This window comes from Rhyacophila brunnea, unplaced genomic scaffold (genome assembly GCF_057557595.1).
Source record: "Rhyacophila brunnea isolate RB1 unplaced genomic scaffold, BYU_Rbru_1.0 scaffold_7, whole genome shotgun sequence".
Lineage (NCBI taxonomy): Eukaryota > Metazoa > Arthropoda > Insecta > Trichoptera > Rhyacophilidae > Rhyacophila > Rhyacophila brunnea.
Genome location: NW_028233339.1, coordinates 12,083,171 through 12,104,334, shown reverse-complemented (window position 1 = coordinate 12,104,334; position 21,164 = coordinate 12,083,171). Strand labels below are relative to the sequence as shown.

Here is a 21,164-nt window from a genome sequence, read left to right as displayed (position 1 = left end):
CCGCCACTCGATTCCCGAATCGTCGTCCATTGAAAATGCCGTATCAAATCTGTGCGTGTAAACTGTGAAACAATCTATAGAGATTTCAAGTACTCTCAATTTTGAACGGGACGAAGTGTGAAATATTTTGCAGCATTCGAAAACTTAGTTATTGTTGTTCAATAAGCGTTTCAGTTCTGACGATTATATAATAACAGCAGTAATGCGCCGCACTAGTTTCCCAACAATTAGGCAATGTTTTAAAAATAATCAGACAAATCAGAAGTAATTTTTTTATGTTATTTCAAACTTTACAGCCGAGACTTAATTAATCGAAAGTATACTTTCGTAATGGAAATGCAAAAAGTCCGTTTTGCGTGATTTATTATTATCATTCATGGGAGCAGCCGCTAATTTGTTGCCCAATGAAGGTCTGATTTGAGTGCTTTTATTTTAATATTACATTTATTTATTATATACAATATACGACATGTTATACATCATCATCACCATCAGGGGTGTGACAACCCGGAGTGGGTCTTGGCCTCCTCCAACAGCTCCTTTGTTATCTTAATTTTGAACATAACTAACTTTCATACTGCTGGCAACCCCGACGATTATCTATGGTCACGTCGATGGAGCGTACGCAATTTTGACAGATGTCGCTGATGGAATTTCCGGCCGCAACGGACGTCGCGAGGTGTGGAACAAGCAACTTGGCTTTTTTGATTCTGACTGTCGTCGAGTATAGTCGTGCTCCGCTTGAGTTTTACCCAACATTGATAATGGACGTCACTTAACGGAGCACGATGCAGCCGCAGTGTTTGAAGCCTCTGATCGTTCCAGTTTGATATTTTAAATCTATTATTTGATTCACTACTCTTCCAATGTTTCTTTTCAAACTTAGCTGCTTGCATTTATTTTAGTATTTCCAAATTTTAATATCGAGCCGCTTAATAACATTTTAATGTATTTCTAATTTCTTGCTTTTGCTATAATATAGTTTCTGTCAAGTATATAAATTGCTGATTTATTTATTGTTCCCACTTTATTCCACACTGTTAAATGATTATAATCTTTCACGGTCCTAAGATCGTGTGGCGTCCAGGACTTTATTATGAACATCTTAAATCATAGATTGCACGTGCCTTCAGCCGTGTAATCCCTTCTTGATTTCTAATCCAAGCTTACAGTTGTCAGTTGCGAGGTTGCAGAAGTAATTATTGTTCGGCTTGAAAAAGATCAGGTAATCCACGGCCCTTCCTTGTGTCTCATGTCTCATGCGCTCTTATGCTTATAAACTTTACTTTATTCTATTCTATTCTATTTAGAAACTCTTTTATTTTGTGATTGTGACGACAAAGATCACAATCACAAAATATTAATACACCTGTTTCTATCCAGTGTGGCCGCTTTCCAATTCGGTACCCACAAAATACGGCACACACTGGCAGCTCCATCCAACCAGCGAATCTTTGGCCTGTACCTTCTTCTACGCCCTATTGGATTGCTAGACATCACTCTCTTTGCCGGTTCATTGTCATTCATACGGTGCACATAACCTAGCCATCGCAGTCTCCCAATCTTAATTGATTGAACTGCGCTGCAATCTTCGTACAGCCCGTAGAGCTCAGCATTATATCTTCTCCTCCAATTGGTGTCATCCCTGATCGGTCCATATATACGGCGGAGAATTTTTCTTTCAAAAATGTTCAAGGCTCGTTTATTTAGCAGAGTTAATGTCCAGGTTTCCGATGCGTAAGGTCAACATGTTATACAAATCATTGCAAATATTATAAAATAGTTTTTCTAGCTATTTATTTATTAAGCTACGATGTATTATTTCAGTCGATTCATAAATGCGTACTAGGTAATGAGGCTGTTATCTAACATAATTTAGTCAAAACTGTCTTAGTCTAGATTGGTGAAACCTTTGACACGTGAAATAATACTGTAGATTGCAGAACCATGTTAAACCTAAACCACTAGCACATATAATAATTATAATGTCTCAGTTGACGTAACACTTCGTAAAAGTAGCTAAAAAACTATTGACTTAGGGCGCGGACACACGGCATTGCAGTCGAAGTGCGTCGACGCAGGTCTTATTTGTTTCCAATTGCACCCGATTAGAATCAAACACGACTCTGCGTAGACGCACATCTACGCACGTCCATTGCAAAGCCGTGTATCTGAAGCCTTAGATTCTGGATAAATTTTTATTGTCGTTAAAAAGGGTGATATGGTTGGAAGAAAAAGTTAAAATCTTTTTAAAAAAAAAATCCTCGGTACACCACCCGTATTTTTTTATTTTTTATTTAGAAAAAATCAAAAGTCTTTGACAGTGCGCCATAAATAATACATAGTATGACTTCCTACAAATCCCTCGAATTTAAGACAAACAGTTAATATTGAGTACCAAAAATATATCTTTATAACATATAACTCATTATCTGTTCGAACAAGAGCTCCAATCTTGGGGTATTGTCTTGGCATTGCTCTCTTGCTTTGGTTTTACGTACTTAGCTTTTTTTGTTGTAATACATTTTATTTTTGCGCTCATCCCAATCAAATTTGTCTACAAATATCGAAATAGGTTTACCTAGTGATTTTCGCATAATTTAAGTAAAATACAGAATTATAATATTATGTATTAAATTTGTTTATTTAGAAATGCATCGTTTTTTTTAAATATTAAAATATTATTCTAAGTTTTTGGCCAATTATTTGGTTAATATTTCATTTACCGAATTTTGCACGGTTTATACAATGTTACAAAAACTGTTGAATGCCACAAAATGGTACGAATTGAATGATTGAAAGTCTGTCAAAATAATGAATTATTCTAATAGCTATCGAATTGAAAATCTACAACAACAAAATAAACGAAAAACTTTTTAAACTAAGAATAATTTATTCACCCGTCCTTGGTGAAATTTTTCAATAGAAAGTCAAAAATAAACTAAACTGTACCTACCTAGTAATCGAAATTGTTTTGACGTAGTAGGCTTTGATACCGAAAACGGCACAAATGAAATTTATTTTGATAAAAAAATGATTTTTTTTATCATCGGATCATAGATTTCTACGCTTTTTGCAAACAAATCTTTATCGCTTATTTTTAACTGATGTTTACGTAAAAGAGATAAGACATTTTTTGGCGGCTACGGTCAATGGACCTTTTTATTTTACGGTGTTAAAAAGTGTCAATATTATATTAATCAATATATTTATTTACTTTTTGTACAATATTGAAAACATTCTTAAAGAAAAACGTTTTTAATTATGTATAGGTCTATGCTGCGTTGTGGTAAGTAATTATTATACAGCTGTGGTTTTATTTGACGCAGATGACGCAGTCGATTCGTCAGAATATTTGAAAGAGAGCTTCGAAATAGTTCAAACTATTCAAAAAAAAATAATAAATTATACCAAAAACTATGCGTATTTCTCACTAAAATATTACCCGACGCATAACGACATCTGTGCAACTGCCACCAAAAAAGCCTATAACATGATCATTCAAGCAAATACCTGCGTCCTTGCACACAAAAAAACTAATTATTTTTAGTTGCATGACGTGATTTTTGGAAAGAATACCTAAATTGATATTTTTACTATGTACGTTGGTGGTCGGATTTTTTATCTTCAAAATCAGTAAGTGCCTCGGGCCTCCACGTCTCTAAACCCGTTAGTATAATTATGTAAGTAGTTGCCTGGATAGTCCTTTAATAATATCATAATCATCATGGGCGTGACAACCCGGTATGGGTCAGGAGTCAGGACTATCTACAGTGGCCGGTCTTCAGGTCAAAGTATACGCAGTCATCGATTTATCAATTCAATTAAAGGATCATTGGCTTTTATTTTCTCCTATATTATACTGAGTAGGGAAAAATTTATTCTGAAAACCCTGGATTAAAAATTGTATTCGTGAATAAAATCCTTAATTCCAGAAAATAAATTACTTTTTTGAGGCTAACGAAAGCTCATAACAATCATACCATTTTTTTGATCATGTCCGATCCTAATAGGATCATATGGGCCTCCACAGGGCAGAGGTTTGTATTAACAGATTTTGTTTTTTTACGAGAAATGGATGTCAGCCACTTGCTCAACCTATTAAGTCCATACCCAGACACACACACAAATTGAAAAACAACATGTGTACTTGCCAGACCCAGGATTCAAACCTGAGACCCACGGCGTGCTAGTCCAACGTTTAAGCCGCGCGGCTACCGTGGTTGTCCATACCATGCATTGCCTTATAAACGTAATTAATTAGACAGCGCTGGGATCATCATACAAGTTTAGTGGTAAAGCTCAATGTTATATAATAATTGTTGATTAATATTGTAACTAATAGATAGTACGGGGGTAGATTTTTCGATTCTTGTCGGTTTACAGGAAGCCAGCGGCAATCAAATTTTGAAAATAGCCGATATTCTAGTAACTAGATTATTTGTTAGATTAGGCTAGGTTGAGTTAGGTTTGATTAGGTTAGGTTTTCATTCTTGAATTAATTTATGAATTTTGCCAAAATCGGCAATGAAAGTTAACGCGGTTCCCGCTTGGCTTCCTGTAAACCGACTTGCACCTAACCCAAAAAAATAAAAATAAAAAACATTGTTAAAATTAAAAAAACGTGTTTTTATTAGTGTAGACTGCAGACTTGCCATTATAACATACTGGGAGTTTTCATAATATTAAAACATATTTTAACGACTATGTTGCAGTTTCACAATATAACCTAAACAATTTCATGGCATTTAGGAAAAAAAAACACGATAATATCTATGATTTTAATAAATATTATGATTTTTAGAAAATCGAGAATAACTAGTATTACCACTCTTCAGCAATTGTTAAATATATGAAAAGTGAAACGTCAAAAATGGATGTCAATACTATAAAATGTCCATTCAATTCAATTCTCTTTTGAAAATAGTTTCGAATATATCATAATATTTTGCCCAAATCCAATTGTTATTAAAATAATAATAATTAATCAACAATGCTTAATTATAGATTTAAACTTTCTTATCCCATGTTGTTATGAAGGGCGGCACTTGTCTTGAAAATGATCTCAATGTTCTTTTTCAATTCAGGAACGTTAATGCTGGTTATGATTTTGACATTACTGGTCGTCACATTCTGGGCTGCATTGTAGAAATCTACCAACAGGCCTCCCCGGGCTTCTCCTGAAATATTCAATAACACTTCATTTTAAATATGATTCATAAATTTTTATTACATATAGTGATATCTTTCATCCCTGACACTATGGTAAAAGACGCCTTAATTTGTTTCGACATAACATTATGTATTACAAGTTACAACAAAAATGTTCCACTATTTCCACTGCCAGACATCAAAGTCCATACTGCGCTACGAAGAATATCTGAATAAATGCTCGCAAGAGAAAATTATTACAAAACTTATAACAATTTGAATTGCACCTCTGGAGAAACAAGGACAGGTCATTATGATAAAATGAGAAAAATCGTGTAGGCCATGGAATTAGGTACATGTTACGTTACAAAATATCACCATTTAAACCAAGTTAAACTGAAATTTTACAACGGCTTAAGCTTAAATTGTTGTCATCTGTATATTAAAATGCTACACACTTATACATAGTAGATAGTCTGTAAGATTAAATATTTGGCATACAATTGTTATAATTAAACATTTACATGATATAAATAACTGACCAAACCTTGTCAAAATATTTCACATGTAAGTTAGTACGAAAGCTGGTAGTGAAAGCAAATTAGCTGATGTTTTAGTTGTGGCGGTTCTATTATAAATGTAGGTTCTGATCCTAGTTACGGAGTATATATGTTTGCGGTGGATAGCATTGTGTATGCCTTTGAGACAACGGACCATGCAGGCTCTTTATATCTCTCTAAATAGGCAATTACAATGTTTAAAGTAGTAATTGAAAGGTATTCTTTTGTTAAATACGCGGTAAATGCAAAATAATAACCTCTTTCTGCTTCCGGCTTAAATTGGAACTTAGCCAAGTTTGAAAATCGCCTCATTGTGTGCTCTTATTTGATTGTTTTAGAAAAAGTCAAATATATAAAAGTACTTAGGTATTGAATATTTATTTTGGATTATTAACTGAACATTTCCTTCGATAGCGAAAGTGTTAATTGTTGGCGCCTAACCCAAAATCACTCGTGCATTTTTTTAAATCGAAGAAATATACAAATTACAGAAATTGCCAAAATTATTTTGAAGTTTTTTTTTTATATAAAGTAAACAGTGATTTACGTGACTCATGAACTTGAGAGCGGTAGAGAAAGTATTTTAGAATTTATTTTTATTTATTTATCTATTTTAGAATTTAAAAATAGATGAGTATACACAATACAGCAGGGATTCCCAACTCCGTACCGCGGGCGCCATGACACCCGCCACCATTTGACCGCGACAGAATATTTTAAATTTCAATTTTATTTTGACGAGTTTCATAAATATTTATTTTAATGTATATGTAATTAATTCGAGCTCATTTGTCTGCATAAGTCGACATGCTTATGTTGTCTGGCTACAGAGCACTGGATGGAGGAAGCGATCCTTAATATCAAACGAGGACTTCTGGAATACAGTGGACAGAAAAAAGTTTCCATTCTAAAAAAAAGAGGCATATAGCAGGCACGTCCTACTAGTCCAGGGATGGCGAACTTATGGCACGCGTGCCACTTGTGTCACGCTAGATGTTTTTTTGTATGGCATATCGAATGTTTTATTTTTATGAGAAAAAATACCCATAAATGACAGATCGCATTGTATAAAAAAATAGTAGGCAGATAAGAAACACTTCAAGAATAAGCATTACGTTTAATGCAACTATATAGTTGTATAGGTCGGTTCTTAGGCTTTATGCGTCGCATATAATATTACCACACTAACCTCAGACTCTGAACCTCGACGATTTGCAATGCTTGAGACCATTGTAGCGATAGAATGCCTCATCTGATCGAAACAATTTTGGTGTCAATTTGAGCTTAAAGAACCAAACTTAGTAAAACAATAACTAAAAATTTCATTTCTACCCACAAAAATGGCTGTACCAACTAAGAAACAAAAACTTGGTGGAGTAGTAATCTGTCAGTTTCAAAATATTGGTGTACCGAAATGTATGGCATAATTTTAAAAAGTGATAAAGATATGTACTATATTCTATGAGTGGTATCTAGAACACAATTATTTTAATAGAATTTTTAAAAACTACTTTTTCCCCATGAAAAATTGCTCGGCACGTCAGACAGTCGAAAAATAATATTTGGGAAATTTTGGCACGCGTACGTAAAAAGGTTCGCCAACCCTGTAGGTACTAGTCGATCGCGGGATGGACTTTGATCATGATTATTAATTAATACGGTATATGTAAATAATTATGTTGTACCTATGCTAATGTAATTAAATCAACAAACAATGAGATCGTTTCAAAAGGTGACAGATATTATTCTTAGAAGAAGTCGAAGGTTACGACCAGTCGTAGGTAATTATTGTGACCGTTAGTTTTATAAAGAAAATTATACTTCCGATTTGCGAAATAAGATTGTCACGGCAGGTAATCAATGATTGATTATTTATTATTTATAACACAGGAGACGACCTTTTAAAAATCAATTATCGTTACTTTCAGATGCAATTTATTGTACATAAATATATCATAATTTTAAATACAGACTTACTATTATTTTATTTAATAAATTAGAATAAGTAAAACAACCCAACTCAATTTATCCTCAACGTGAAATAAGTTTTATTTTACTTGTGCTATTATAGTTCATATCTATTTTTAACATTTTAAGTTTTATTGATGACTAACGTAGTTACGTTTACTGAAAGAATTACATTGTTTTTTTTTTTTTTTTTAATTAAAAATCTACTTAATTTAATAGCAGAATTCCACAAAAATGCCTGTTAGTGTGAATGTAAAATTTAGATAGGTTGATAGTTGTACTAGTTGTACCATAATATGTCAATTTGCAAATTCAAGGGATTAAAATAAAAAATGTTTAAAAATACGGTTGTAATACCGCATTCAAAAGTGCGATTTTTTTGGTTTATCAATTTACTGTATATTGAATGACAGTTAAAATTAAAACGATAAGTGAGAACTACATTTGTAAATTAAATTGAATGAAAGTGACATCGTTTCGTCGGTCAATTTAATATGATTTATTTCATCATCTTGATTACAACTATCGATTCAATTAAAACTGCTAATTAGAATCATTGCTGTTAAAATTCTTGTTCGATTATTATAATATAATATGTAGTTCAACATTCAACAAAAAGTTGATTAACAAAAATTTACGTGGGAACGCGGGAAGTATCAGTACAATACATAGATTTGGCGATTTATCTCAATCTTAATATTTTGTCTAATGACGGTTGACAGCTAAGTAATAAGAAATAATATTAAGTTGTTACCACATGTAACTGCTGTGGTCCTATAAGGAGAAATCATATCGATTGTAAGAGGCCAGATATATGCAGCAACGGCCATTGGGTCTCCATACTGCCAAAAAAGATTAGTCGTAGTCCAAATTCTCTCGGCGCTATTTAAAAAGTCAATATCTGCAATTGAAATTTTGGCCAATTCCAGACGCCATTCCTGAAAAAAATCCATTAGGTGATATTACGGTTATTCATGTCACTACTGATTTCCGATTGCTCTCAGACTATTTTAATAATAACCAACTTAATACTTAATAATAATATTATGTTTTCGGGAACGGAAATCTTTACCAACGGGCCCCGATACTTCACGTGGTCCAGTGGAAGGTGAATGTCAGTAATAAGACTCGATGGATGTTAATCTCCAGAGATGTTTATTCGTCAATTCTCAATTTACAGTTACATGGAGTAAAAATAAAAGGGAAATAACTCAGGAGAGGTCGATCCGCAGTGAAACAATTCGGTGAGCAGAGCAACAAGTTGAATGGTCCGAGTTGAATAATGAAAGAATCATTTACAATAGTATAAGTAAGAAAAAATAAGTAAGTAATATTAGTGGCACAGCTAGATAGGGTGCATAATTTGAGGTTCATTCAGGGCTCGAAATGGACCGGAGCGCCGTTCCAGTTCGTGGAATCTGTAAAGTTACCGCTCCATCTCGTGGTTAAAATATGTTGACCGTCTGAGCTAGATATGCCATATAACAAAAAATCTAGCATACTTATGGTTATTAAATTTGATAACCATGTTAATATCCCCAGAAAAACTTTGTGTGCTCCGGTTCGTAAACTTTTCCATTTCGAACGCTGGGTTCATTATAATATAATATTGAGTAGGTACATTGCAATAGTCGAAATCACACTGATCGAATAATATTCTAAACAGTGGTATATAATTAGTAACTAAGGGTTACATTAAACAAACATTATATTACATTAAAAAAAGACAATTTTACTGTCATTGGGGACATAATATCATAGAGAGTGGAGTTACAGATATATTACAATATTTCAACGTACATAATTTGGAATTTTCCCGATACCTACACAATTTCGAAGAAATCTGAAGTATTTAGAAGTAAAGAATTCTCGAGTATTCAGAACATATTGTGGTTCGATAACGAATGCGAATTTTTTAGATCTTATGTAATATTCATTGAATAAAAATAGTTTAATTAAAATTTTGATAGGAACCTACTTCCGCATTGTAGTGCCACCAATTGTTCTACTTTGCGTAGAAAAGTTGAGTTGAGTTGAGCACACAGAATAATGTCTGACATTTGACGTTTCTATTATGTAATCAATGAGATTTTAAAAAGTAGTATACATTATCGTTATGGTATGTTGGCAAAAACAAGTCCTACCCACAATGCATAACACGTAGTTATACAATCTTTAAAATAGTTTATTTATAAAATATTTTTTTAGATTCAAACCAGTTTTTTATAACCTTTGTATCTAATGTTACTCGCTTCTAAGAATTTAGGAATTTTACATATTGATTTTACAAAATTACCTGTATAACGTGTTATAAATGTTATATCCTAGAACTTACGATAAAGCCCATAGTTTTGTTGAAAATTACTGTAAGTTTTATATCGTTTGCTCTTCGTAAGGTAAAATCCGTCTATCCCATGGATTGTGGTATTTTGTGTCCAAAGACTTGCACGTATGCAGTTCGCCGTAGTACACTTCACCGTGAAATGTTGTATCGGAAATATATATGGCCGTCTATTAATGACATAAAATTCATGTTTAAATAAAATACGATTCTTGCCGGTTTACACATTACAGGAAGCCGGCAGCAAACAAATATTGAAAATAGCCGATATAATGAATTCACAAATTTTGCCAAAATCAGCTATGAAAATTGAATTAATGTTTATATTGAATCTAATAAAATTGGAGACCGTATAGTACACGGTCATCTCTTCCCGATATACTCACGGCGAACTGTGCCACGGTTAAATGTTTTACGTACAATTTACATGTAACCGTAGTATTTTCGTTAAATCATTAGCATGTTTGAACGTGAAATAAGGTTATTGAGTGGATTAGAAAAATGCTTACAATATCTATGTTTGTTCTAACAACAGTGTCCCAAGGAAGTATAGTGACTTTATCGTATGTGCTCGCCTTAAGCAGAATTGAAAATGCCTCAGGATCGATGTAACTATTGAATTCTATGCCTGGTTTCACATTTCCAATACCTGTAAAAAAAACAGAATTTTCTATTAGTTTTTTTTTGTCTCTGGCGCTACAACCCGCGGTGAACCTTGACTGCCTCAAGCAGACTCCGGTCTCTTGCTATGATCGATTATTCATTGCAGCAGTCATATCTACCAAAGACGTGATCTTTCCGTTTCACTTTTGGTTTATATTTTTTATCGAGGTATTTATTTAACCAAAATGCAAATAATTTCCTTAACCATTCGATGAAGGAAACTAAGACCAATAGAGACTATATATATTCAAAGCTAAAAAATAAAACGAACCGTACGGCGAACAATATGACAAGATAAAAAGCTTTTAGACCTAAGCCCAATGTTTTTTTTTTAAGAGCTCGAGAAAAAGCTCTGGAGTCTGGTTTCAGACGAATTTTTCTTGTCAATGAAGCTCTCTGAATGATGGAAAATATTTTTAAAAAGAAGTTCACGATTTTTTCTTGCGTAACACATTAACACACAAATCAATAAACCAATCTCGCTTCAGAGTTCTCGAATCATCTCAAGATTAAGTAGTAAGCTCCAAATATATCTAAAATAAAATCTTTTCAACTTCAATAAAATAGCAAATCTATAATTCCCTACTAATTTACTGTTGACGATATAATATAGAAATACCAGAGAACTCAGAAATAATTGGAACTGAAATACCTATCGGGTAAGAAGAAGCAGACAACCAATTTTAAGTAAGGAAGAATACGTGATAAATTTAAACACGTGTAAAAGATACGTCATACGACAAATACTGACAACTGCTCTCGGTTTATGCACTGACGCTCATGTAATATTGGTGTATTACAATACACACCATTGCAGGTTTATAATGTGTGGCTAATTTTCGTAGGACACTCACACATTCAAAACCCTGCTTCAAATTTTACTGTATTGGTATATTATAGCCTATCGGAATTCTATTTATTATCTGTTCTGTGAGAAATATGTTACCTGTTACAGTTCCTCCAAGAATTACCATTTCTTTCAACTTCGAAATGAATGTTGGATCCAGTTTTATTGCCAGCGCTATGTTTGTGAGCGGCCCCAGAGCAAGCAGTACAATTTCACCTGAAGTCGAAAATAAAATCATGATCAGCATTTATGTAGTTATGCCTAAATTGCAATATTGTTCTGGTAGGTCACTTATAGGCAGGTCAAAAGAAATTGCGGTCGAATGGTCTAGTTGTCAGCAATTTACAGGTATTAAGAAGAGAAGAGAAAGGAAGAAGAGGAAGAAGAAGAATAATATTATAACTTCACAATCTACTCACGCAGAAAATCTTACAAAACGTAGTAACAGAGTAAACAGCTACTATTTCTTTTATTTTTTTATTCATCGAAATACGTCATTAGACTAAGTGATAGTTAGCAGTGTAGTGAAACAATAGTGTAGTGAGTAACATAAGTTTAACAATCACAAAGACTCAGGGCTTGAGAAAATTATATATTAAATCTATTGTGACCTCACCGGGAACAAGTGGTGGTGAGGGACGGGGTCGACTCGGATGATAGTTATAGTGGAAATATTTAACCATGGATCTGCGCAGATGAATTTTTTTCTAGCGCGCAGTAATTATGCAAGGCTAATGTGATTATTGTTACGGTTGCTATTGTCCAGTGGCGAACGGTGGAGGTAGTCTATCAAGATCTGACATAAATACTGCACACTAAACTTTTTCAGTCAAACGTAGTTGTTTTCATTGAACTAAGGCTTTAATGTGTAAATAGTGTTCGTTAGTTTTTAAAATACAATTATTAATCCCTGCCTAACCCAAGACATAGTAGATAATAGTAAAAAATATTCGTTTATCGATAAAATATATTATGCCATTAAACCATACATAATTTTAAATATTTTATAGATAGAAGAATATTTTTATCGATTGCTGCTTGGTTTAGACAGGGTTTAATTCACCTGTATTCTGTAGTCTGTATTCTTAATTCAATGAAACCAAACAAATATGACTGAAAAAGTGTGCATTATTTTTGTCCGATCGCCCATAGCATATCTAAACTATTATGATTTGGTTTATGCCACCGCTCGAAATGGAAAAATGTACGAACCGGAGCGAGCGCTCAAAAAGTTTTTTTTCCCGACCGTGTCCGATCCTAATAAGATCATATGGGCCTACACAGGGTGAAGGTTTGTGTCAATAGATTTTGTTTTTACGAAAAATGGATGTTAGCCACTTATTCAACCTATTGAGTCCATAATCTTAGTCATACAGAAATCGAAAAACAATACGTGTACTTGTCAGGCCCAGGATTCGAGCCTGAGTCCTACGACATCATATGCCAACGCTTTAGCCGCGCAGCCATCGTACTTGTTTACGAAAATATTAACATACCTAGTTATCCAATTTTATGTGTATTTTATAAAAATAAGTTAGATTTTTTTTTGTTATATGGCCTATCTAGCTCAGGCGGTCAAATATTGTATTCCACGAGACGGAGAGATAATTTTGGGGATTGTATGAACCAGAACGTCGCTCCGATGCGTTCCGGTCCATTTTGAGCCCTGGTTTTGGCAGGGCTTAATCGAATTTAAAAAAATAACCAGCACCATCTGAAAAATGTATTCTTAGTTAAATGAAAACATATAAGTATGACTGACAAGGTTTAGTGTGCACTGTTTATTTCGAATCTTAACAGCTTCTCGTTACTGCTATTGTTACTCCTCGTCACTACTATTGTAGACTTAGGTTAGAGATTGAATGATTAATACTTTGGACGCTGAAGACGCTCCTGGCGCATAATGACCAGGCGGCCAATTGATATAGTTAACATGCATTTTAAAGGTGGTAATTAAAAAGACATTATCTAGTCAGCAGCAAATGAGTTAATATAGTGATTTACCTGGATTTTCATTGACCAGTCTGATGAGAGCCAGAACAGCATGTTCGTCTTTTGGACTTCCTAATGTACTCGGATCATATGCAAAGTCTCCAAATCCATCAGTGCCGAAGAAATTATCAGATGGGGGGGTTATTAATAATGATTCATTTGCTCCGATGTAAACTGGAATCTTATTACATCGAAAGTATTTTATAAATAAGAAAAATCATAAGAGCGTCGTCGGTAAACAGGACATACAAAATACATTGGATTATTCCAAGCCTTTATCCACATGTGTCACTAAAAGATTCGATAGATATTGATACAATATAATATCTAGGTGTATGTGAATCCTAGATTATTTAATACTTAGCGACTGATATGTTTGAAATTTAATATTTAATATTTGAAATCTCGTATGTTTAGGTTATTAAAAATTATTTTTTTGAAGTAGGTAAGCTTTGAGTTTAAATAATAACCTAGACCAGGGTTGGAAAACCTTTTTACGTACGCGTGCCAAAATTTCGCAAATATTATTTTTCAACAGTCTGACGTGCCGAGCAGTTTTCCATGGGCAAAAAATAGTTTTTAAGAATCCTAAAAAAGTGATGATGTTCTAGATACCACATATAGAACATAGCATACATAGTAGCTTTATCACTTTTTTCAATTACTCCATACATTTCGGTCCACCAATTTTGAAGCTGTCTGCCAGTATTAATACTACAAGCTCCACCAAGTTTTTGTTTCTTACTTAGTACAGCCATTTTGTACGTAGAAATGAAATTTTCTTACTGCATTACTGAGTAAGGTTCTTTATGCACAAATTGATAGCAGAACTTCTCCAATCAGATTAGTCACTCTCTCGCTACAGTGGTCTCAACCTTAACCATTGTAAATCGATCAAAATCAAAAGTTCGCGGCGAGGCTTCCCCCGCCGCCTGGTGCGGTTAGTACGATAATATATGATATGACGTATAAAACCTTAAGACCGACCTATGCAATTATTTTAACATCAAACGTAATGCTTATTCTTGAAAAGTATATGCCCGCAATTTTTATACAACGCCATGTGTCATTCATCATTACTATAAGTATTAGTTTTCTCTTCAAAATAAAACATTCGCGTGCCATGTTAAATCATCTCGCGTGTCCATAGGTTCGCCACCACTGACCTAGACCGTGTAGAACCTTTGCTACTGATGTATATATCCCTTGGGATGAAAGAAAGACTAGATGACCCAAAATAAGATGGCTGGACTGCGCAGAGGGGAGAAGGTTTTTGGATAAAGCGAAGGATTGGGGGATGAGGGGTGATGATGGTATTTGTGTATGGTTCACCATAGTACTTTTTTTTGTTTTTTTAGTCAGCTTATAGTGTGATGGGTCCCGGGTTCAAATCCTGGGTCTGGCAAAAACACATATTGTTTTTCAATTTGTGTTTGGAGAGCATGGACCTAATAGTTTGAGCAAGTGGCAAACATTCATTTCTTGTAAAAACAAAAAAAAAACTGTTAGTACTAGCCTCCATTCTGTGGAGGCCCGTTTTTCTTTGAATCGGACATGATCGAAAAAAAATAGATGCTTGCGTAATTATTATCATTGTGTATTTTGAGCATTGACATTATTGAAATTGATGTATTGGGAACTACTATCATTGAAAGGTTTATAATAACAATTAATTACTACTTACGTCTTCTCTTTGGAGTTGATGCAAAGTTCTTAAAACATTGGTTTTAACGTTTTGCAAATTAGTGTTACCATTGACACACGTAATCGCTATCACAGGTGACCTGTAAATATCATAATAATTAAAAAAAAATCTTATTTAAATTGTGTACCAACTGTATATTATTATACCTACGTTCACCTTTTATTATCTTATGGATGATATTAATAAATAAATATGTATACCTAATGTTTATCTTATCCTTATAAAAATAGTCTTAATAGTACCTATTGTGTAAAAAATAAGAATATTCAATTGAACGTAGGTATTTATTCAAGGTATATAAGGTGTCTTGTAGCATAAATGTATACGTAATGTTAGTATTTAATCAGGGCTCGAATTAGACCGGAGCGCACCGGAGCACGGTTCGTGAAATCGGTAAAATTATCTTTCCGTCTCGTGGAAAAAATAATTTGACCGGTCAAGCTAGATAGGCTATATAACAAAAATCTAACACACTTATTTTCATAAAATACACATAAATGTTGATACCTATGTAATGATAACAAAAAATTGTCGAACGCTCCGGATCGTAAAATTTTCCATTTCGAGCTCTGAATTTAATAATATAATCATCTAATCTTTATGTCTCCGAGTTCAATTCCCGCATAAGTCACAATATATTTACGAAGGTGATTTTCTCAAAGCCTGTGTGTTTATATTATGATTGTCTAAATTATATTAAGACATTACTGTCAATGAACCTCATGCATCTTGTATTGTAGTGTTTTATTATAATATATTATAATATAAATATTTTTATATATTTTTTTAATGGACTGATATATAGGTATCCGATTAATTTAATCCAAACTACATTGACTGTATTCTATTATATATAAATAAATATTACTATACGAGATGTAAATTTTTGATATTACAATTTTTTATAATGTTCGAAATTTAAAAATAGTATTAAAAAAATAATAGGACATTTCAGAATATAATTTCAGCACCTAATTAATTAAGCTGATTAACAAAATAACTTATGGACCTGTTCGTTAGTAATGACTAATGAGGTAGTTAATTTTAATATAACGTAATAAAAGGCACTGATAATAATGACATAATGTTCAATTTAGAAATACAGGATCAAATTTTGTTTCAATCAATCCTAGAATAATTAGACAAAGGGCAGAGAAATTTTGCCTAATTTCCTTATTGGCTGTCTGTTACCAACATTATAATATAATATGAATGTTTACTAACAAAAATACATACATACAAGAAATTTCAAATGGAATTCCTAGTTGTTTCTTGATTAATCATTTAGGACTCTTATTATATATTATGTAATATTTTTTTTTGCATTTCTTTTTAAAAATAATTGTAATGTTTTATAATTATTTATAAACTAACCATTTTCTTTGAATAACTTACCTTCACTTGACAACAATATGTTAATATACACAAAACTCACGATTCCATCGCTGTCAATCCCAGGATATCCGGATAAAAGTATCAAACGAAATCCTGGGATTGCAAACCCTAAATCACCATAACATAGTATTATTGACATATTATGTGAAATATCCATTCTGTTATAATATTTATATTACAAACAGTCACTATTCTTTGACAAATCAAATAGAAATAAATGGTTAACTATTACTTATTTTCTTACCCAGAGTATAATTCTGCATTCCTAACAGCCAGGATAATTCCAAAAGCGTCATCTACCCCTGCATCGACATCCATAATAATTTTAGTTGTAGTTTTTTTTAAAGGGGTTGATGTCTGAGACACACCCCATTTTACCAAAGTTTGTGTATCACCCACCCATGATTTACTGAAAGAATACATGAAATATTTTAGATTATTGAATATAAAAATAAAGTTGACAATCTGAGAGAGTAATTTATATTTATGGCAAAAATCAATGAAGTCATCAATTAAAATTGAATTCATTATTTATTCAATAAGATCTTTCGTACTGATTTTAAAACGTAATAATGTATGTGTAGACGAGTCACAGTATAAAATTACCACAAAAATATTTCAATAATAATTACATACGTACATCGTTATCAAAATTTTCACATATTAATTGAAATAATATATAATTTTATTTTGATACCAACTGTACAATCGTAATTCCTAAGCACAACAATATGTATGAAGGTCCTAGGTTCATACCTCATTTTGATTTGTAAAATATTTTGTGAAAATTATATATTTTTTTGAAGTTATACTTCTTTAGGCGCGTTTGTAAAATCAGATCAAAGTGTATTTTTGGCGTGTGACATGTAACACATAATTTAATTTATCACACAAAAATAAACGCACTCGATTGGATTCGAACCACCGATGGTTCGGTTTTCAGCCGAACGCACTACCATTACGCCACAGTTTGATACTCCAATCGTGACGATTATACAGTATAATATTATAGTTTAGAATTGTTTCGTTGCCTATTCAACGAATTTATTATTGTCGGCCATTTGCAATTCCTTACTTAAACAAACTATTAAACGTCATAGTGGCAGCTGTTACTTTAAAAATAAAAACAACGATAAATAATTATATAATTTAGTAATATAAGTTAAAGTGTATATAAATAAACCAACGGCGTTCCAATAAGCGGTTTTTTTTCTTGAGTGTGTAATTTAATAAGATAATTAAGAGCTAGTCGATGAATCTAGGTTATCACAAGTTTTGTTTTATTGCGCCAAAGAAGTATAAATTCTAATGTGCGTACATAAGTACACACACACCGATTTTTTTTAAATAATGTGATGATATTTTAAGTCAATTTGCAGCCGTGTGTATAGTTTGAGAAATACACAACTCACGACTTGTCACATAATAATTTCTTAAATTATCTACAATTAAAGATGATGAATCCAGGCGCCAGAGAGAAACCAGATAGAACCTTATATATTAATTCCTATATAAAAAGTAATGAAAAAAGTTATGTGTGTAAAAAAACAATGATCGCGGTAGTTATGGAAACCTGCGGTTTGTATAAAAGTTAGTCATATTTACATTCCAGAGGTCCTTTTTACCTCATTTTCATACGTTTAGACTTCATCTCTATATACGAAGTTTTTCTTCAACATATATATCTACAAGCTATTTTCACATATAGATGCCTCCATAAATTCTACAGTACAATATTTCTCTCCTCTTAAGGGGGGACATGCTCGTCGAAGGTCAAAATTGAGTTTTTATTGTATTTTCAAACCATGATCCTGGACACTCCTTAAACGTTGTAGATAATCTATTTATATAATTTTGAAGCCTTATTATCCTTTATAGTTATTTTAAACATTTGATGACTGCATGAAGTATTTTTGTTACATAAAATATTATTCTTTTAAACCTCTCGCTCTAATGTTTTAGAATATAGTCATATTTCGGTACAGAACTGTGCAGTGATGTTAAGATTTTTTACATTTATTAATTTTTAAACGCATTTATAAAACCATTAGTATAATTTATTACGAGATAATTTTTGTAAAATATTCACGATAAAAATTATTTTGATAATCTCTGTGATCCCAAATTTGACAAGAATTAGGCATTTTATTATTCAAAAAATCGGCAAGATTAACACATTTCAAGATGATTCTAAAGATATTTATTATAAGCTATGTCTTTGACCATTCAAGTGTGATAAAAATCTTATGAATAATGATTGCTTTATAATAATTATTGACCTAAGAATAAGGTAGTGTTTTTTTGAAATACGCCATTTCTTTTGTCATTCCCCAGTGGTTAAGCTACAACATACGGCCGTAGCCATAAAATGACAAACTATAATTAAAGTAGGGAGTAAAATTATGTTAACGCGCGTGTTTGAACATGTAGCTAACCAAATTTTTTTTTATTTTTTTTTAAACGGTACATGTTCAAACACGCGCGTCAATATCATTTTACTCTTTACTTCAATTATAGTTTGTCAATTTATGGCTACGGCCGTATGTTGTAGCTTAACCACTGGGGAATGACAAAAGAAATGGCGTATTTCAAAAAAACACTACCTTATTCTTAGGTCAATAATTATTATAAAGCAATCATTATTCATAAGATGTTTATCACACTTGAATGGTCAAAAACATAGCTTATAATAAATATCTTTAGAATCATCTTGAAATGTGTTAATCTTGCCGATTTTTTGAATAATAAAATGCCTAATTCTTGTCAAATTTGGGATCACAGAGATTATCAATATAATTTTTTATCGTGAATATTTTACAAAAATTATCTCGTAATAAATTATGCTAATGGTTTTATAAATGCGTTTAAAAATTAATAAATGTAAAAAATCTTAACACCACTGCACAGTTATGTACCGAAATATGACTATATTCTAAAACATTAGAGCGAGAGGTTTAAAAGAATACTATTTTATGTAACAAAAATACTTCATGCAGTCATCAAATGTTTAAAATAACTATAAAGGATAATAAGGCTTCAAAAGTATATAAATAGATCATCTACAACGTTTAAGGAGTGTCCAGGATCATGGTTTGAATATACAATAAAAACTCAATTTTGACCTTCGACGAGCATGTCCCCCCTTAAGCAGACACAAAAATCCTTTACCATTTTTAGCTACTTTTTATCGTAGAGGGGGCTCAAAATTAGTCAAGGCCCCGGGACTCCATGACCCTTAATCTGCCACTGTATTAAAATATGTTGTTGTTGAGATTAAATTAATAATTAAACATCTTATTATTATTAATAATTATACTGCTGTCTAGTGAGGACCCTTAACTGCCACCGTCATATTCTCTTCCTTGTCCCGGAACGTCAGTAAAGCCTCAATTACATTGAGCTTCTTTACGAGCTGTTTATTGGCGAATTTACAATCTGCCTGTAAAGTGGCCCAGTGTAATCATAGAATAAGCCAATAAGCAGGTTGTAAACACTCTACCGAGAAAAGTTGAAAGCCGGTCAACTTTACACGCTACACGCCGGCGTGTGGGCCTACTGCGTCTGTGCAGTAGAGCGCAGTACCAACCTCCCGGTAAAAAAAACGAACTACGTTCTGTCAAAATAGTCACTGGCTTGTGGCTTCTCAGCGAATGGAAAGTTTTGTGTGTAATCATCAAATCGAAGTGGCTGAATCACCCGCTTTTAAATTCGCCAATAAACAGCTCGTAAAGAAGCTCAATGTTATTGAGGCTTAAGACGCACTGGAAGTCTGGAGTCCGTTTCTTTTTCATCCAGCTACCGGAATCACGGTCTCTTGGTGCATCGTCTTCCCCTTGGCTTTGTCGACATTAAGCACTTCAACGACGATGTATTTCTAGGTCTCATCCAGCGAAGACTTTGCGCTTTTTTAAATTTAACGATGTTTGAATATCGAATATTCAATATAGAATTTAACAATATTTAACGATTCCTGATATCGTGCTTATCACACATTATTCAGTTCGCAGCGATACTCCACATTTAAACATATTGAAAACTTAACTAATTAATACCTATTGAATACTTAGAAATATTTATTTAAAACAATAATGACAAACCTTGCTACAGCTGCAATATTAATTATTAAAAACACTAATAAATTAGCCTGCATTTTTATAGAAATTTCACATTCACCTAGTTTTAAACACTTATAAATTATTATGATCTCATCTTAATATTAAAAGCAAATTTTAATTATAATATTTAAATTGTATATATATTTTGAATCACAGAAAATCCGCGTGTTTGCCGTTTAAAAAATAATACTATACTAAACCGGAAAAGTTGATGAAACAATTTATATCGTCAATATGTTAATTATAAAGCATACGAAACCTAGGAAACATGGTAATATAATTTCAGTGGCGTGTAAGGCAGATAAAAGTAATATGTTTGTTACAAATGTAAATAGGTTATAATATTATATTATAATAAAAGTTAGTTGGAATTATTTAGGTAGATTCGAAAAGATTTAATATATTTTTAAACATAGTATTTCACAAT

General features: G+C 32.5%; 1 protein-coding gene across 1 annotated transcript; it reads right to left on the bottom strand.

Moving 5' to 3' along the window:
• Positions 1 to 4,609: 4,609 nt before the first annotated feature.
• On the bottom strand, positions 4,610 to 20,933 carry LOC147064492 (uncharacterized). The gene is made up of 8 exons (XM_085957538.1): positions 20,720 to 20,933; positions 16,867 to 17,031; positions 15,207 to 15,306; positions 13,535 to 13,703; positions 11,630 to 11,746; positions 10,530 to 10,669; positions 8,434 to 8,617; positions 4,610 to 5,180 (listed from the first exon to the last, which is right to left on the bottom strand). The coding sequence occupies exons 1-8, from the start codon at positions 20,770 to 20,772 to the stop codon at positions 5,020 to 5,022; spliced, it is 1,089 nt and encodes a 362-aa protein (XP_085813664.1). The 5' UTR covers positions 20,773 to 20,933; the 3' UTR covers positions 4,610 to 5,019.
• Positions 20,934 to 21,164: the final 231 nt, after the last annotated feature.